The 15,590-nt window shown below is 46.5% G+C and overlaps 1 protein-coding gene and 1 pseudogene across 2 annotated transcripts in view; one reads left to right on the top strand and one right to left on the bottom strand.

The window, feature by feature from the left end:
- LOC126100632 (probable G-protein coupled receptor Mth-like 1) overlaps positions 1–15,590 on the bottom strand; it is a 406,527-nt gene that overhangs the window by 56,282 nt on the left and 334,655 nt on the right. For both annotated transcript variants that reach the window (XM_049911258.1, XM_049911259.1), the window contains exon 7: positions 6,605–6,792. In XM_049911258.1, the coding sequence (XP_049767215.1) occupies positions 6,605–6,792 (188 nt within the window). The remainder of the gene's footprint in view (positions 1–6,604; positions 6,793–15,590) is intronic.
- On the top strand, positions 13,941–14,058 carry LOC126102182 (5S ribosomal RNA; annotated as a pseudogene).

Genomic DNA, 15,590 nt, shown 5'->3' with positions numbered 1-15,590 from the left:
GCCTCTTCTCTACAGCTCCAGTTGGCTGGAAGCCTTAGCATTGAACGGTTGTGTTGCTACTGTACAAAGTATGAAGCCCTGCGCAGACGGTCGGTCAATGCGGTTTAAGCAAAGTGCAGTCATTAAATTCTTAACAGCAGAAGATGTTATATCAAAGGAGATTAGTCAGAGAATTAAATCAGTTTATGGTGATTTTGTTGATGTGAGTACTGTGCATCGCTGGGCGAGTAAGTATAAATATGTTGAGGCGGGGACATCTGACCTGCGTGACATACAAAAAATTGAAAGTCCTGTGACAGCAACCACTGAGTTTCACAAGCAAAATGTTGACAGATTGATTCAGGACGATCGTCGTATCACTCAGAGAGAGAGACTGCAAGCACAATCGGCATTTCATAAGAACGTGTGGGTCACATTATTGCTTTGCTTGGCTGTCGGAAGATCTGTGCACGATGGGTACTCCGGATGCTGATTCCTGAAATGAAGCGTACAGATCTGAAATTTGCCAAGAACTCCTCTCGCGTTACGAGAATGAAGGTGGCGACTTTCTCTATTCGATTGTGACAGGAGACGAAACGTGGGTACACCATTACGACCCGGAGACGAAACATCAACCTACGAAATATCCACACAAAGACTCGCCCCAGAAAAAGCAATTCAAGACGCAGCACTCAGCTGGAAAAATCATGGCCACAGTGCTCTGGTACGCAGATGGTGTGATTCATTTTGATTCCCTTGATCGTGGAACATTACATCACAACGCTGCGAACTCTGAAACGATGGCTAACAAGGATCCGAAAGGAGAAGGGAAATGTTTTCCTGCAGCATGACAATGCCAAACCACACACTTCACCTGCCACAACAGTAGAACTTCAGAGACTGAATATCACCACCGTACGGCATCCTCCATACAGTCCAGATTTAGCACAGTCTGACTTCCATCTGTTCCCAATAATGAAAGACGATCTGCAGGGACATCGTTATGCTTCTGATGAAGACGTTTAGAGAACTGTGAGACTGTGGTTGCGGGAACAGTGTCGACTTCTTCTGTGATGGCTTCAGAAAACTTGTTTATCGTTGGCAGAAATGTATCCAATTGTCTGGTGATTATGTGGAAAAGCGAATATTGGTAATTAAAGATCACATTGTAAGGATTATTTCTGCGTTTGATTTATTAAAATATTCCCATCCAGACAAAATTAACGAAGGTGGATCATTACTTTTCATTGAACCCTCGTATAAACTCTTCCCCCCTCTCCTGTATCAAGACGAGGCGAATGCAAAAGGGTAACGGTTTGTTAATCGTCAGCAGTTCAAATGTAAGGCAAATAATGATATCCGTTAAGGCAATGGCAGCAAGGAGTGGGAGAGGAAGTCTAGCGTCACTGAGCGTGTACCCCTTGGGGCCTGTTGAAGAGGCTGTTCCGGCAACTACTAGGAAAAGGGTGCAACCGACTATAGGTTGTGGTGCACGTTGGAACAAACGGTGCCTGTCATCTGGGCTCCGAGGTCATACTTAGATCATTCCAGTGACTAAAAGCGAAGGTTGGGAAGACCAGTCTTGCATAAGCAATTTCATCGAGGTTCACGACTTGCAGCATTGTCCCATGAACTGATCGGGGCTACTGGTTGTTAGTCGAATGGAAGGATTGAACCAGAGACTTCGAATGTTCTGCGACAAGCTAGGCTAGCTACTCAGGTAGCTTACAGTGTGTGGGGAGCACACAAGGGTGGGTCATGAACTTAAAGCCAAATCCTATCAACCACCGAACTCGTCTCCAAACTTCAGAGAAAATCTAAGTTCGCTAGCAAGTAAGTTCCCGTGTCATACTGTCATTACTGGAGGAGACATTATTAGTCCAAAATCAATAGCGAAAATTGCACTATTTTAAGTGGTTCGCATGACAAGACGTTCTGCGATACATAAGTAAATGAAGTAAATGAGTTCTCTGAAAACTACATAGAACAAATTTTTCGGAAGCGCACTCATAATGGAATTATGATGTATCTAAAACAACAAATAAACCTAACTTTTTTGAAGACTTAATACACTCCTGGAAATTGAAATAAGAACACCGTGAATTCATTGTCCCAGGAAGGGGAAACTTTATTGACACATTCCTGGCGTCAGATACATCACATGATCACACTGACAGAACCACAGGCACATAGACACAGGCAACAGAGCATGCACAATGTCGGCACTAGTACAGTGTATATCCACCTTTCGCAGCAATGCAGGCTGCTATTCTCCCATGGAGACGATCGTAGAGATGCTGGATGTAGTCCTGTGGAATGGCTTGCCATGCCATTTCCACCTGGCGCCTCAGTTGGACCAGCGTTCGTGCTGGACGTGCAGACCGCGTGAGACGACGCTTCATCCAGTCCCAAACATGCTCAATGGGGGACAGATCCGGAGATCTTGCTGGCCAGGGTAGTTGACTTACACCTTCTAGAGCACGTTGGGTGGCACGGGATACATGCGGACGTGCATTGTCCTGTTGGAACAGCAAGTTCCCTTGCCGGTCTAGGAATGGTAGAACGATGGGTTCGATGACGGTTTGGATGTACCGTGCACTATTCAGTGTCCCCTCGACGATCACCAGTGGTGTACGGCCAGTGTAGGAGATCGCTCCCCACACCATGATGCCGGGTGTTGGCCCTGTGTGCCTCGGTCGTATGCAGTCCTGATTGTGGCGCTCACCTGCACGGCGCCAAACACGCATACGACCATCATTGGCACCAAGGCAGAAGCGACTCTCATCGCTGAAGACGACACGTCTCCATTCGTCCCTCCATTCACGCCTGTCGCGGCACCACTGGAGGCGGGCTGCACGATGTTGGGGCGTGAGCGGAAGACGGCGTAACGGTGTGCGGGACCGTAGCCCAGCTTCATGGAGACGGTTGCGAATGGTCCTCGCCGATACCCCAGGAGCAACAGTGTCCCTAATTTGCTGGGAAGTGGCGGTGCGGTCCCCTACGGCACTGCGTAGGATCCTACGGTCTTGGCGTGCAACCGTGCGTCGCTGCAGTCCGGTCCCAGGTCGACGGGCACGTGCACCTTCCGCCGACCACTGGCGACAACATCGATGTACTGTGGAGACCTCACGCCCCACGTGTTGAGCAATTCGGCGGTACGTCCACCCGGCCTCCCGCATGCCCACTATACACCCTCGCTCAAAGTCCGTCAACTGCACATACGGTTCACGTCCACGCTGTCGCGGCATGCTACCAGTGTTAAAGACTGCGATGGAGCTCCGTATGCCACGGCAAACTGGCTGACACTGACGGCGGCGGTGCACAAATGCTGCGCAGCTAGCGCCATTCGACGGCCAACACCGCGGTTCCTGGTGTGTCCGCTGTGCCGTGCGTGTGATCATTGCTTGTACAGCCCTCTCGCAGTGTCCGGAGCAAGTATGGTGGGTCTGACACACCGGTGTCAATGTGTTCTTTTTTCCATTTCCAGGAGTGTAGAATTTGGTAGCCGTGAAAATGAGGCAGTTGTAGCAACAATGATTTCTGAAGTACAAAGAGACACTATCACAAGTTGAAATATTTATACTTTCATCAAAGTGCATAAAGAGGCAATCATATCGCACCTCAGTAACGAATTCGAAACGTTTAGCTCTGGAGAAGGGCATGTAGAACAACTGCCCTCAGAAGAATAGTGGACCACGTAGCTATGCAGCACAATGGGAGAAACTCTTCACGGTATACAAACAGTGTAAGGAAACTACTAAAGAAACAGAGACTACTGTATAATAGTTGTAAAACGAAGCTTACGGCTAGAGATTAGGAGATGCTAAACGAAGCACATTTGGCTGTTAAGAGGGAAGTTCGTGAAGCCTTCAGTGTCTACCGTACCACAATATTAATGAAGAATGTCTCACAAAAGCAAAAGCAATTCCACTCACACGTAAAGGCTGTTGGTGGTAACAAAGTCAGTGTCCAGATATTCATGGACGAGACAGGAACTGGAATTGAGTGTAGCAAAGCAAAAACAGAAAGGCTGAGCTCTGTTTTCAAATCTTTCTGTACAAATGAAAATTCAGGCGTATTACTCCAATTTAATTCTCGCTCGACTGTAAAGATGTGTGACATAAATATTAATACCAAAGGCGTCTCGAAGCAGCTGAAATCGCTAAAACTGAAGAAAGCCCCAGGGCCTGATGGATTCCCATCAGATTCTATACCGCATTTTCTATACGACTAGCCCCTCTTTTAGCTATAGTCCACCATAGCTCCCTCGAACAGAAAACCTAGCCAATAATTGGCAGAAAGCATAGGACACACCGTTTACAGGGAGGATAGCAGAAACGATCCACAAAACTACCATCCAATATCTTTAACACCCGTTTGTTGTAGAATCTTGAAACATATTCTAAGCTCAGACATAATGAGGTATCTCGAACACAATTATCTTCTCCGCGCCAACCAACATGGATTCCGAAAACATAGGTCAATTGAAACCCAACTCGCACTTTTCTCACATGACTTACTGAAAGCTTTGGATCAAGGCAGTCACATGGATACAGTATTTCTCGATTTATGTAAATCATTTGACTCAATACCGCAGCTACGATTATTATCAAAAGTATGAACATATGGGGTATCTAGTGAAATTTGTGACTGGATTGAGGTTTTTTTGACTGGGAGCACGCAGTATATTATCTTGGATGGAGAGTTATAGACGGTCTTAGAAGTATTTTCGCGTGTGCCATAGAGAAATGTATTGGGATCCTTGCCGCTAATGTTATATATTAATGATCTAGCAGACGATATTAACAGTAATCTTAAATTTTCACATATGATGCGGTTACCTATAACGAAGTACTATCTGGAAAAATCCGCACATATATTCAATCAGATCTCGATATGATATGAAAGTGATGCAAATATTGGCAACTTGCTTTAAATGTTCAAAAATGTAAAATTCTGCACTTTAGAAAATTAAAAAAGGTAGTATCCTGTGACTAAAGTATCAACGAGCTATAGCTGGAATCGGTCAACTCATGCTAATACCTGGATGTAACACTTTGTAGGGATGTGAAATGGAACGATCATTTCGCTCAGACATGGGTAAAACAGGTGGCAGAGTTCGGTTTATTGACAGATTACCAAGGAAATGTAATCAGTGGACAAAGAAGGTTGCTTACTAATCATTCGTGGTATTCAGCCTAGAAAACTTTTCAAATGCTTGTGATCCTTGCAAACTAGGACTAACAGGAAATACTGAACGTGCACAGAGAAGAACAGCACGAATGGACACAGATTAGTTCGATCTGCGAGAGAGTATCACAGAGATGCTGAAGAAACTGAACTGGAAAGCACCTGAAAATAGAGGTAAACTATTCCGAGAAAGCGTAATTTGAAAATTCCTAGTACCGGCTTTAAATGACGATTCTAGAACAGTGTTTCCATCCGGGAATAATTACCAACTCAGGGGTGAAAACATAAGTGTACAACTGTGTTATGGTCACTAAACTAAATTATTTTTAAAAGATCGTTACTGTTATTACTATTTCTTGAGATTGTAATACTGAATACATGAGTTTTTAGTAACTTGGGATAACTTGTGAGATAAAGTGATGGAGATTATAGCCTGTGGAACGAATGAACGAACGTCGTCCACTACAGACATACTTTGCACGATGCTTCTATGACAGTAAACTTAGACATATGCATCACATAAGCTTAAATATCTCATAAAAGTGTCTTCCGTAAATTGTTTGTAATTCCCGCTATAGTTTAGAAAGTGCTTCATGATTCTCCTAGCAATAATAAACGAAGTAATCGATTGCACAACAGTTACCATATAATGGCTACTACATTGCTGTAGAGCCTATACTGCATTATTATTATTGATATTATTATAAATTTCAGCCAGCTGAGAAATAAGAAGTCCAAAAATCAAGTGACTGAAAAACAGTAGGCCTAAGTATAGTGCACACGTTTTAATTTGGTTTATTTTAGGTGGGGTGTGCGTGTGAAGAAAGTGTCTTTAGGGTGAACTGGTGGTGCAGAGGAAGTATGTTTTGTAATAAGTATCTTCTCTCAATGTGGATAGTTGGCCTTCTTTCATGAAAAGGAGTTCTCTTTAGCGCTCGTGATGCACTGAGAACTGCTTCATCAGCTATAACAATACAGATTGTTTGAAATAAACAGTATCAATTGTCTTATTGACTAATGAGATCGAAATGTAATAAAACACTTGTGAAAGTTAAATATCACGCATCTTTGGTCATCATAAAAATGAAAGTACTCAAAGAAAATTGTTTATAATTATGAAGTTTACTTATGTGCTAATGTTCGTGACTGTAGGGTGAACGGGGAGTAGCGGCTAATATCTGATTGCACTCTGGGGTAACGGACTCAAAGAGGCTGGGAAGCACTGTTCTACGACAAATTACTCCTGTAGGAATCGTGAGGACAAGATTATTTTAATTACAGCATGCATAAAGACGGTTAAACTGTCATTTCTGTGCTCCATACGTGAATGGAACAGGAGGAAACCCTAATAACTGATACTATGGGAAGTCCCCACTGCCATGCACTTCACAGTTGTTTGCGGAGTATAGGTGCGGATGAGGATGTACGGACTCACCCCTGAACCAGCAGCGCACGGCCCCGAAGTCTGGTTTCAGCTTGGCGCCCTTGGGCACGGAATCTGAGAACTCGACGGCAGCGGTGGCCGCGCAGACGAGGGCGGCGCCGCCCCACGCGTAGGCGGAGAACCACCAGAAGCGCCGGCGGTCGCCGTCCCAGGCGCCGCCCTGCAGCGAACGCAGCCCACTGCAACACAACACCGCAACAACACGCCGTCAGCGCCTCCGCCGGGACACCTGCCACTGAACAACTGGAGCAATAATACCTACATTTGACACCGTATCGATACCTCAATAATAGAGGCAGCTCGTACTTAAAGGATCTTAGACACAGTTGCCCCGATAGATGTACACCCCTCTGCAAAACTTTAGGACGAGATAGATAAAGTATCGGAAAGATACGGAAATCGGTAAATGTGACGTACATGCAGAGAGAAACAAATGATTACAGTTTCAGAAAACCAGAATGATTTGTTCAAGAGAAAGACCTTCAGAAAGTCTGTAACGTTTTGGTTCACCTCTGGCCCTAAGGCAAGCAGTTATTCGGATTAGCATGGTTGACAGGGTTGTTGATGTCCATCTGAGGGATATTGTGCCAAATTCTGTCCAAGTGGCGCGTTAGATTATCAAGATCTAGAGCTGGTTGAAGAGCTCTGCCCAAAGTGCTGCAGACGTCCTCATTTGGGGAGAAATTTGGTGATCTCGCTAGCCTAGGTAGGGTTCGGCAAGCACGAAGTTAAGCAGTGGAAACTTTCGACGGTAGCGGGCGGGCATTATATTGTTGAAATGTAAAGCCAAGGTGTCGTTCAATGAAGAACTACGAAACGGGACGTACCGCTGTACTGTATGGGTGCCGTGGTCATCGCTGGTCGTTGGGAGTCAATTCCAAGCAAGACTGATCACTAAGGACAGTTCTATTCCGTCAATGCGATTCCAGGCCGAAGACATGTCAGGCGACGCCCCAGACAGCGGCGGAATACCAAGCTGACTGTCGCCCACCATACGACCCAACAACCAGGGCTCTTGGTCTGATGGGGGCATTTCGTTTCGTAGCAGGACCGCTTTCAAAAATGGTTCAAATGGTTCTGAGCATTATGGGACAACATCTGAGGTCATCAGTCCCCTAGGACTGCTTATACCTAACTAACCTAAGGACATCACACCCATCCATGCCCGAGGCAGGATTCGAACGTGCTACCGTAGCGGTCACGCGGTTCTAGACTGAAGCGCCTAGAACTGCTCGGTCACACTGGCCGGCAGGACCGCTTTGGTTGTCGTCCACAGCACCCTTACCGCACAGCGGTTAAGTCGACGATATTCTACGTCCATCTTATTGCCCTTGATGGCAAGCCATATGGACTTAAATTTCAGCAAGATAACGCCCGATTGCATACGGTGAGAGATTCTACTGCTTGCCTTCGTGATTGCTAAATCGTACAACCCTACCTCGACCAGCAAGAGTGCCGGATATGTCCCGAATTGAGAACTTCTGGAGCATTACGGGCAGGGCCCTTCAACCAGCTCCGGATTTTGACGATCTAACGCACGAATTGGACAGAATTTGGCATGGTATCCATCACTTTGACATCCAACAATCTCTCAATCAAGGCCAAGCCGAATAATTGATCGCATAAGGGCCAGAAACGGACCAATGCGGTATTGACTTGCTCAATTTCTGAAGCACTTTCTCTTGAGCAAATCATCTAATTTTTCTGAAATTATAATCATTTGTTTGTCTTTACATGTACATCACATCTGCCTATTTGCGACCCAATCGGATAATTGCTTCATAGAGTGTTTCTCTTTTTTGTCTTAGAATTATTAAATAGTAGCTGGAAATCAATGAATGTGCAGGGACATGTTACCGGAGGTGTCGCGGTCGTGCATACAAAATAGTGCGTCACATGGCGTGAGGTCAGAGTGACGATAGCGCCAAATGGCACTGGCCCAACAACACGAGGCAGTTGGACGAACAGGAAAACGTAGTGTGTGTTAATCAGTGACCATTTACGTTGCAATGCGGTGGTGTTTTTCATTGCAACGTGGCTTGGAGACAACATTCGGTTGACTTCACACCGAGTAGAATCACAGGGGCATGGAAAGAAGGAAGAAGGGTGACGAGTGTAGCACAGTGGATGGGTATCTGCATCTACATATACAGGGTGAGTCCCCTAACATTACCGCTGGATATATTTCGTAAACCACATCAAATACTGACGAATCGATTCCACAGACCGAACGTGAGGAGAGGGGCTAGTGTAATTGGTTAATACAAACCATACAAAAATGCACGGAAGTATGTTTTTTAACACAAACCTACGTTTTTTTAAATGGAACCCCGTTAGTTTTGTTAGCACATCTGGACATATAAATAAATACGTAATCAGTGCCGTTTGTTGCATTGTAAAATGTTAATTACATCCGGAGATATTGTAACCTAAAGTTGACGCTTGAGTACCACTCCTCCGCTGTTCGATTGTGTGTATCGGAGAGCACCGAATTGCGTAGGGATCCAAAGGGAACGGTGATCGACCTTAGGTATAGAAGAGACTGGAACAGCACATTACGTCCACATGCTAACACCTTTTTATTGGTCTTTTTCATTGACGCTTATGTACATTGCCATGAGGGGTGAGGTACACGTTCGACGGGCGTTTCATAGGACGTGGAGGACGCATAAATTGGCCAGCCCCTTCTCCTGATCTTACACCTCTGGACTTCTTTCTGTGGGGTACGTTAAAGGAGAATGTGTACCGTGATGTGCCTACAACCCCAGAGGATATGAAACAACGTATTGTGGCAACCTGCGGCGACATTACACCAGATGTACTGCGGCGTGTACGACATTCATTACGCCAGAGATTGAAATTGTGTGCAGCAAATGATGGCCACCACATTGAACATCTATTGGCCTGACATGTCGGGACACACTCTATTCCACTCCGTAATTGAAAACGGAAACCACGTGTGTACGTGTACCTCACCCCTCATGGTAATGTACATGTGCGTCAGTGAAAAACACCAATAAAAAGGTGTTAGTATGTGGACGTAATGTGCTGTTCCAGTCTTTTCCGGGTTCCCGGGTTCGATTCCCGGCGGGGTCAGGGATTTTCTCTGCCTCGTGATGGCTGGGTGTTGTGTGCTGTCTTTAGGTTAGTTAGGTTTAAGTAGTTCTAAGTTCTAGGGGACTTATGACCACAGCAGTTGAGTCCCATAGTGCTCAGAGCCATTCGAACCATTCGAACCAGTCTTTTCTGTACCTAAGGTCCATCACCGTTCCCTTTGGATCCCTACGTAATTCGGTGCTCTCCGATACACACGATCGAACAGCGGAGAAGTGGTACTCAAGCGTCAACTTTAGGTTACAATATCTCCGGATGTAATTAACATTTTACAATGCAACAAACGGCACTGATTACGTGTTTGTTTATATGTTCAGATGTGCTAACAAAAATAACGGGGTTCCATTTAAAAAAACGTAGGTTTGTGTTAAAAAACATACTTCCGTGCATTTTTGTATGGTTTGTATTAACCAATTACACTAGCCCCTCTCCTCACGTTCGGTCTGTGGAATCGATTCGTCAGTATTTGATGTGATTCACGAAATATGTCCAGCAGTAGCGTTAGGTGACTCATCCTGTATACTCCGCTAGCCACCAAGCGGTGTGTGGCGGAGGACACAATTCGCGCCAAAGACATATCCCCCCCCCCCCTCACTGTTCCACTCGCGTATCGCGCGAGGGAAAAACGACTGTTTAAACGCCTCAGTACGAGCTCTTATTTCCCTTATCTTTCAATGATGATCATTGCGTGATTTGAAAGTTGGTGGTAATAATATATGCTCTACATGAGTTCGAGTCTCGGTCCGGCATACAGTTTTAATCTACCAGGAAGTTTCATATCAGCGCACACTCCGCTGCAGAGTGAAAATCTCATTCTGGACATGCTCTACATCCTCGGTGAAGATCGGATTTCGGAATTTAGTGAGCAGCCCCTTCTGTTTAGCGCGCAGTCTGTCTGCAAGTGTGTCCCACTTCAAACTTACTATGAGATTTGTAACGCTCTCGCGATGGCTAAATGTACCAGTCACGAATCTTGCCGCTCTTCTTTGGACCTTCTCAATCTCTTGAATCAGACCCAACTGGTAAGGGTCCCATACAGAAGAACAATACTCCAAGACTGGACGAACTAACGTATTGTAAGGTATTTCCGTTGTTGAAGGACTGCATCGCTTCAGGATTCTACCAACAAACCGCAATCTAGAGTTCGCCTTACCCGTTGCTTGTGTAATCTTATCATTCCATTTGAGATCATTTCGAATAGTCACATCCAGATACTTGACGGACGTTACCGTTTCCAAAGACTGGGCATTTATTTTGTACTCATAAATTAATGGGGATTTTCGCCTTGTTACACGCAATAGGTTACACTTACTAATATTGAGAGATAACTGCCAGTCATTACATCACGCATTTATTTTCTGCAAATCCTCATTGATTTGTTCACAACTTTCGTGTGATACTACTTTCCTGTAGACTACAGCATCATCGGCAAACAGTGTAAGGCCGCTGTCAATACCATCAACCAGATCGTTTATGTAAGTCGTATTGTTCACAGCATTGTTTCACTTGCATGGGGAGCGTTCCTAATCATAGGCACTGCTGTCTCAAGATGAGGAGGTCGTCGATAATGGTCTTATACATCGGAAAATGAACGCTATATCGTGCAACTGGCAAAAAGGGGCTCAAGTCAAACAGCGGGTACAATGGAAACGGCATTTCTCAAAAGTGCAGTGCACTCAATGTCACACTCCACAGTGGCAGGGTGGCGGCATGGGGGTGGTCTCTTTTCCGGACGACAGTAAATTGTGTTCCGTTGACACCTGCACATCGGCACCAACGTTAGCGATGGCACCAGCGAATAGTAGGGTTGCATACTGTTCTCGGTTGAGTGCAGACTCAGTCTGAGCGGTTATTCTGAACGTTTCCTCACACATCGAAAGGTAGGAACGCGTAATGCGATCACAAACATTGTCAAACGAGATCGTTTTGGATGTCCAGGTGTTATGGTGTGGAGAAGCATAATGATGCACGAGCGTACTGACTTTCAAATTTCTGATTACAGTAAACTGGTTCAAATGGCTCTGAGCACTATGCGACTTAACTTCTGAGGTCATCAGTCGCCTAGAACTTAGAACTAATTAAACCTAACTAACCTAAGGACATCACACACATCCATGCCCGAGGCAGGTTTCGAATCTGCGACCGTAGCGGTCGCTCGGCTCCAGATACAGTAAACTCAGCAGTTACTGTGATACTATAATATACTCCTGGAAATTGAAATAAGAACACCGTGAATTCATTGTCCCAGGAAGGGGAAACTTTATTGACACATTCCTGGCGTCAGATACATCACATGATCACACTGACAGAACCACAGGCACATAGACACAGGCAACAGAGCATGCACAATGTCGGCACTAGTACAGTGTATATCCACCTTTCGCAGCAATTCAGGCTGCTATTCTCCCATGGAGACGATCGTAGAGATGCTGGATGTAGTCCTGTGGAACGGCTTGTCATGCCATCTCCACCTGGCGCCTCAGTTGGACCTGCGTTCGTGCTGGACGTGCAGACCGCGTGAGACGACGCTTCATCCAGTCCCAAACATGCTCAATGGGGGACAGATCCGGAGATCTTGCTGGCCAGGGTAGTTGACTTACACCTTATAGAGCACGTTGGGTGGCACGGGATACATGCGGACGTGCATTGTCCTGTTGGAACAGCAAGTTCCCTTGCCGGTCTAGGAATGGTAGAACGATGGGTTCGATGACGGTTTGGATTTACCGTGCACTATTCAGTGTCCCCTCGACGATCACCAGTGGTGTACGGCCAGTGTAGGAGATCGCTCCCCACACCATGATGCGGGGTGTTGGCCCTGTGTGCCTCGGTCGTATGCAGTCCTGATTGTGGCGCTCACCTGCACGGCGCCAAACACGCATACGACCATCATTGGCACCAAGGCAGAAGCGACTCTCATCGCTGGAGACGACACGTCTCCATTCGTCCCTCCATTCACGCCTGTCGCGACACCACTGGAGGCGGGCTGCACGATGTTGGGGCGTGAGCGGAAGACGGCCTAACGGTGTGCGGGACCGTAGCCCAGCTTCATGGATACGGTTGCGAATGGTCCTCGCCAATACCCCAGGAGCAACAGTGTCCCTAATTTGCTGGGAAGTGGCGGTGCGGTCCCCTACGGCACTGCGTAGGATCCTACGGTCTTGGCGTGCATCCGTGCGTCGCTGCGGTCCGGTCCCAGGTCGACGGGCACGTGCACCTTCCGCCGACCACTGGCGACAACATCGATGTACTGTGGAGACCTGACGCCCCACGTGTTGAGCAATTCGGCGGTAAGTCCACCCGGCCTCCCGCATGCCCACTATACGCCCTCGCTCAAAGTCCGTCAACTCCACATACGGTTCACGTCACGCTGTCACGGCATGCTACCAGTGTTAAAGACTGCGATGGAGCTCCGTATGCCACGGCAAACTGGCTGACACTGACGGCGGCGGTGCACAAATGCTGCGCAGCTAGCGCCATTCGACGGCCAACACCACGGTTCCTGGTGTGTCCGCTGTGCCGTGCGTGTGATCATTGCTTGTACAGCCCTCTCGCAGTGTCCGGAGCAAGTATGGTGGGTCTGACACACCGGTGTCAATGTGTTCTTTTTTCCATTTCCAGGAGTGTATTTTTCCACGTGCAGCTTTTCAAGGGTACATTTGGCCATGACTTCATTTTTATGGATGATAATGAGCGAGCGCATCGAACTGCGGAGGTGGAGTAGCCCTTGCAGTGAGAGGATATGCGGGGAATGGACTGCCCTGCACGTTACACCGATTTAAATCCCATCGAACTCGTGTGCAGTGCGTTGGGGAGACGTATTCCAGCACGTCCAAATCCACTAACGATCATTCAGCAGTTGTTAACAGCCTTGGTGGAGGGATGGAACGTCTTACCACAACAACTCCTTACCAACTTCGTGGCCACCATGGCAACACGCTGCAGAGAATCCACTGCCGTACGTGGCGATCACACATCCTATAAAGAACCAGGACCCGCCATTTATAGTGTCAGGGGACCAAGACTTCAGTGTAATTATTGTCTTTGAATAAAAGTGTAATTTATATTCATCACCGTATACATTTCAGTTATCTTTGTACAAAACTTCTTTGCATGTATAATCTACGTTTCACCGAACTATGTTTCTTGGCAGTGACACATCGCGTGAAAATTACTTTCGTCCGTAAGTTTTGCACATCAGTGTGCCATATTATAAGTCAACGGCCTTGCCGCAGTGGTAACACCGGTTCCCGTCAGATCACCGAAGTTAAGCGCTGTCGGGCTGGGCTAGCAATTGGATGGGTGACCATCCGGTCTGCCGATCGCTGTTGGCAAGCGAGGTGCACTCAGCCCTTGTGAGGCAAACTGAAGAGGTACTTGACTGAGAAGCAGCAGCTCCGATCTCGTACACTGACATCGGCCGGGAGAGCGGTGTGCTGATCACATGCCCCTCCATATCCGCATCCAGTGACGTCTGTGAGATGAAGGCCATCTTCTCCTGTGCATGCAGGCGTTGAGGTGATTCGAAAGAGGTCAGCTAGAATCCAACAAGCAGCTGAATGAGCAACAGCCGAGTCTGGTGTCAAATAGCGACGACTTGTAAACAGTGTAAAACAATGACTGTTTTACTAGCGTCGAAGACGCTTCACAGGTTTCCAACAGCTATCTGCCTTCACACTGTCTCCGCTCGGCCCTGTGTAGCCTATTTATGTGAACTTTGTTGCATTTATTTATGTTCCGGGTCAACTGCCGGTTGCTGCACCAACTATCGGTTTTCTGCATGTCTTCCTGCAGTTCGCTACAGTCTTCTGGCGTTGCTGCCTTCTTATAGACTACCGTACCGCCTGTGAACAGCCTATTTCATCTTCCTACATTATCCACTAGATCATTTATATACATGGTGAGTCGGAAATCCACCGACAAACTTGCAGAGGTGGTTCAGGAATAACTTGTTAGTGTTACGGTAGAGAGTGTAAGTAGGCTGTTTAGGTTTTTTTTATTGGTAACGCCACGTAGCGCTGTGTATGAAAATCACTGGCCGTGATGTGTGCAGTCTGTGGCTGGTTTGCGTTGTTGTTTGCTATTGTAGTGTTGGGCAGCTTGATGTTAACACCGCGTAGCGTTGCGCAGTTGGAGGTGAGCCGCCAGCAGTGGTGGATGTGGGGAGAGAGATGGCAGAGTTTTGAGAGCGTATGATCTGGACGTGTGTCCATCAGAGACAGTAAATTTGTAGGACTCAATGTCATGAACTGATATAAATATTATGACTTTTGAACACTATTAAGGTAAATACATTGTTTGTTTCTATCGAAATCTTTCGTTAGCTAACTATGCCTTAGTTAGTGCCTTCAGTAGTTAGAATCTTTTATTAAGCTGTCAGTATTGGCGCTCGCTGTATTGCAGTAGTTCGAGTAACGAAGATTTTTGGAGGTAAGTGATTCGTGAAAGGTATAGGTTAATGTTAGTCAGGGCCACTCTTTTGTAGGGATTATTGAAACTCAGATTGCGTTGCGCTAAAAATATTGTGTGTCAGTTTAGTGTTGATCAGAATAAGTAAAGAGAGGAATGCCAGAGTACGTTCAGTTCTGCTCAGCTGTTTGTAAATTAAATAATGTAAGAGGTTTATCAGCACAGTCATTCATAAATTTTTCTAAGGGGACGTTTCAGAGGACCCACACTCTTGTGTGGCTCGTTACAGTGTACTCCCAATTCATTTGTTTTGTTTTGCAGCAATTAACTTTGTATCTGCCGAGCGGTCTGAGGCGCCTTGTCACGGTCCGCGCGGCTCCCTCCGTCGGAGGTTCGAGTCCTCCCTCGGGCATGGGTGTGTGTGTGTGTGTTGTCCGTAAATTAGTGTATGTTCGAA

This window comes from Schistocerca cancellata, chromosome 9 (assembly GCF_023864275.1).
Source record: "Schistocerca cancellata isolate TAMUIC-IGC-003103 chromosome 9, iqSchCanc2.1, whole genome shotgun sequence".
Lineage (NCBI taxonomy): Eukaryota > Metazoa > Arthropoda > Insecta > Orthoptera > Acrididae > Schistocerca > Schistocerca cancellata.
This window is presented reverse-complemented; position numbering and strand designations above follow the sequence as displayed.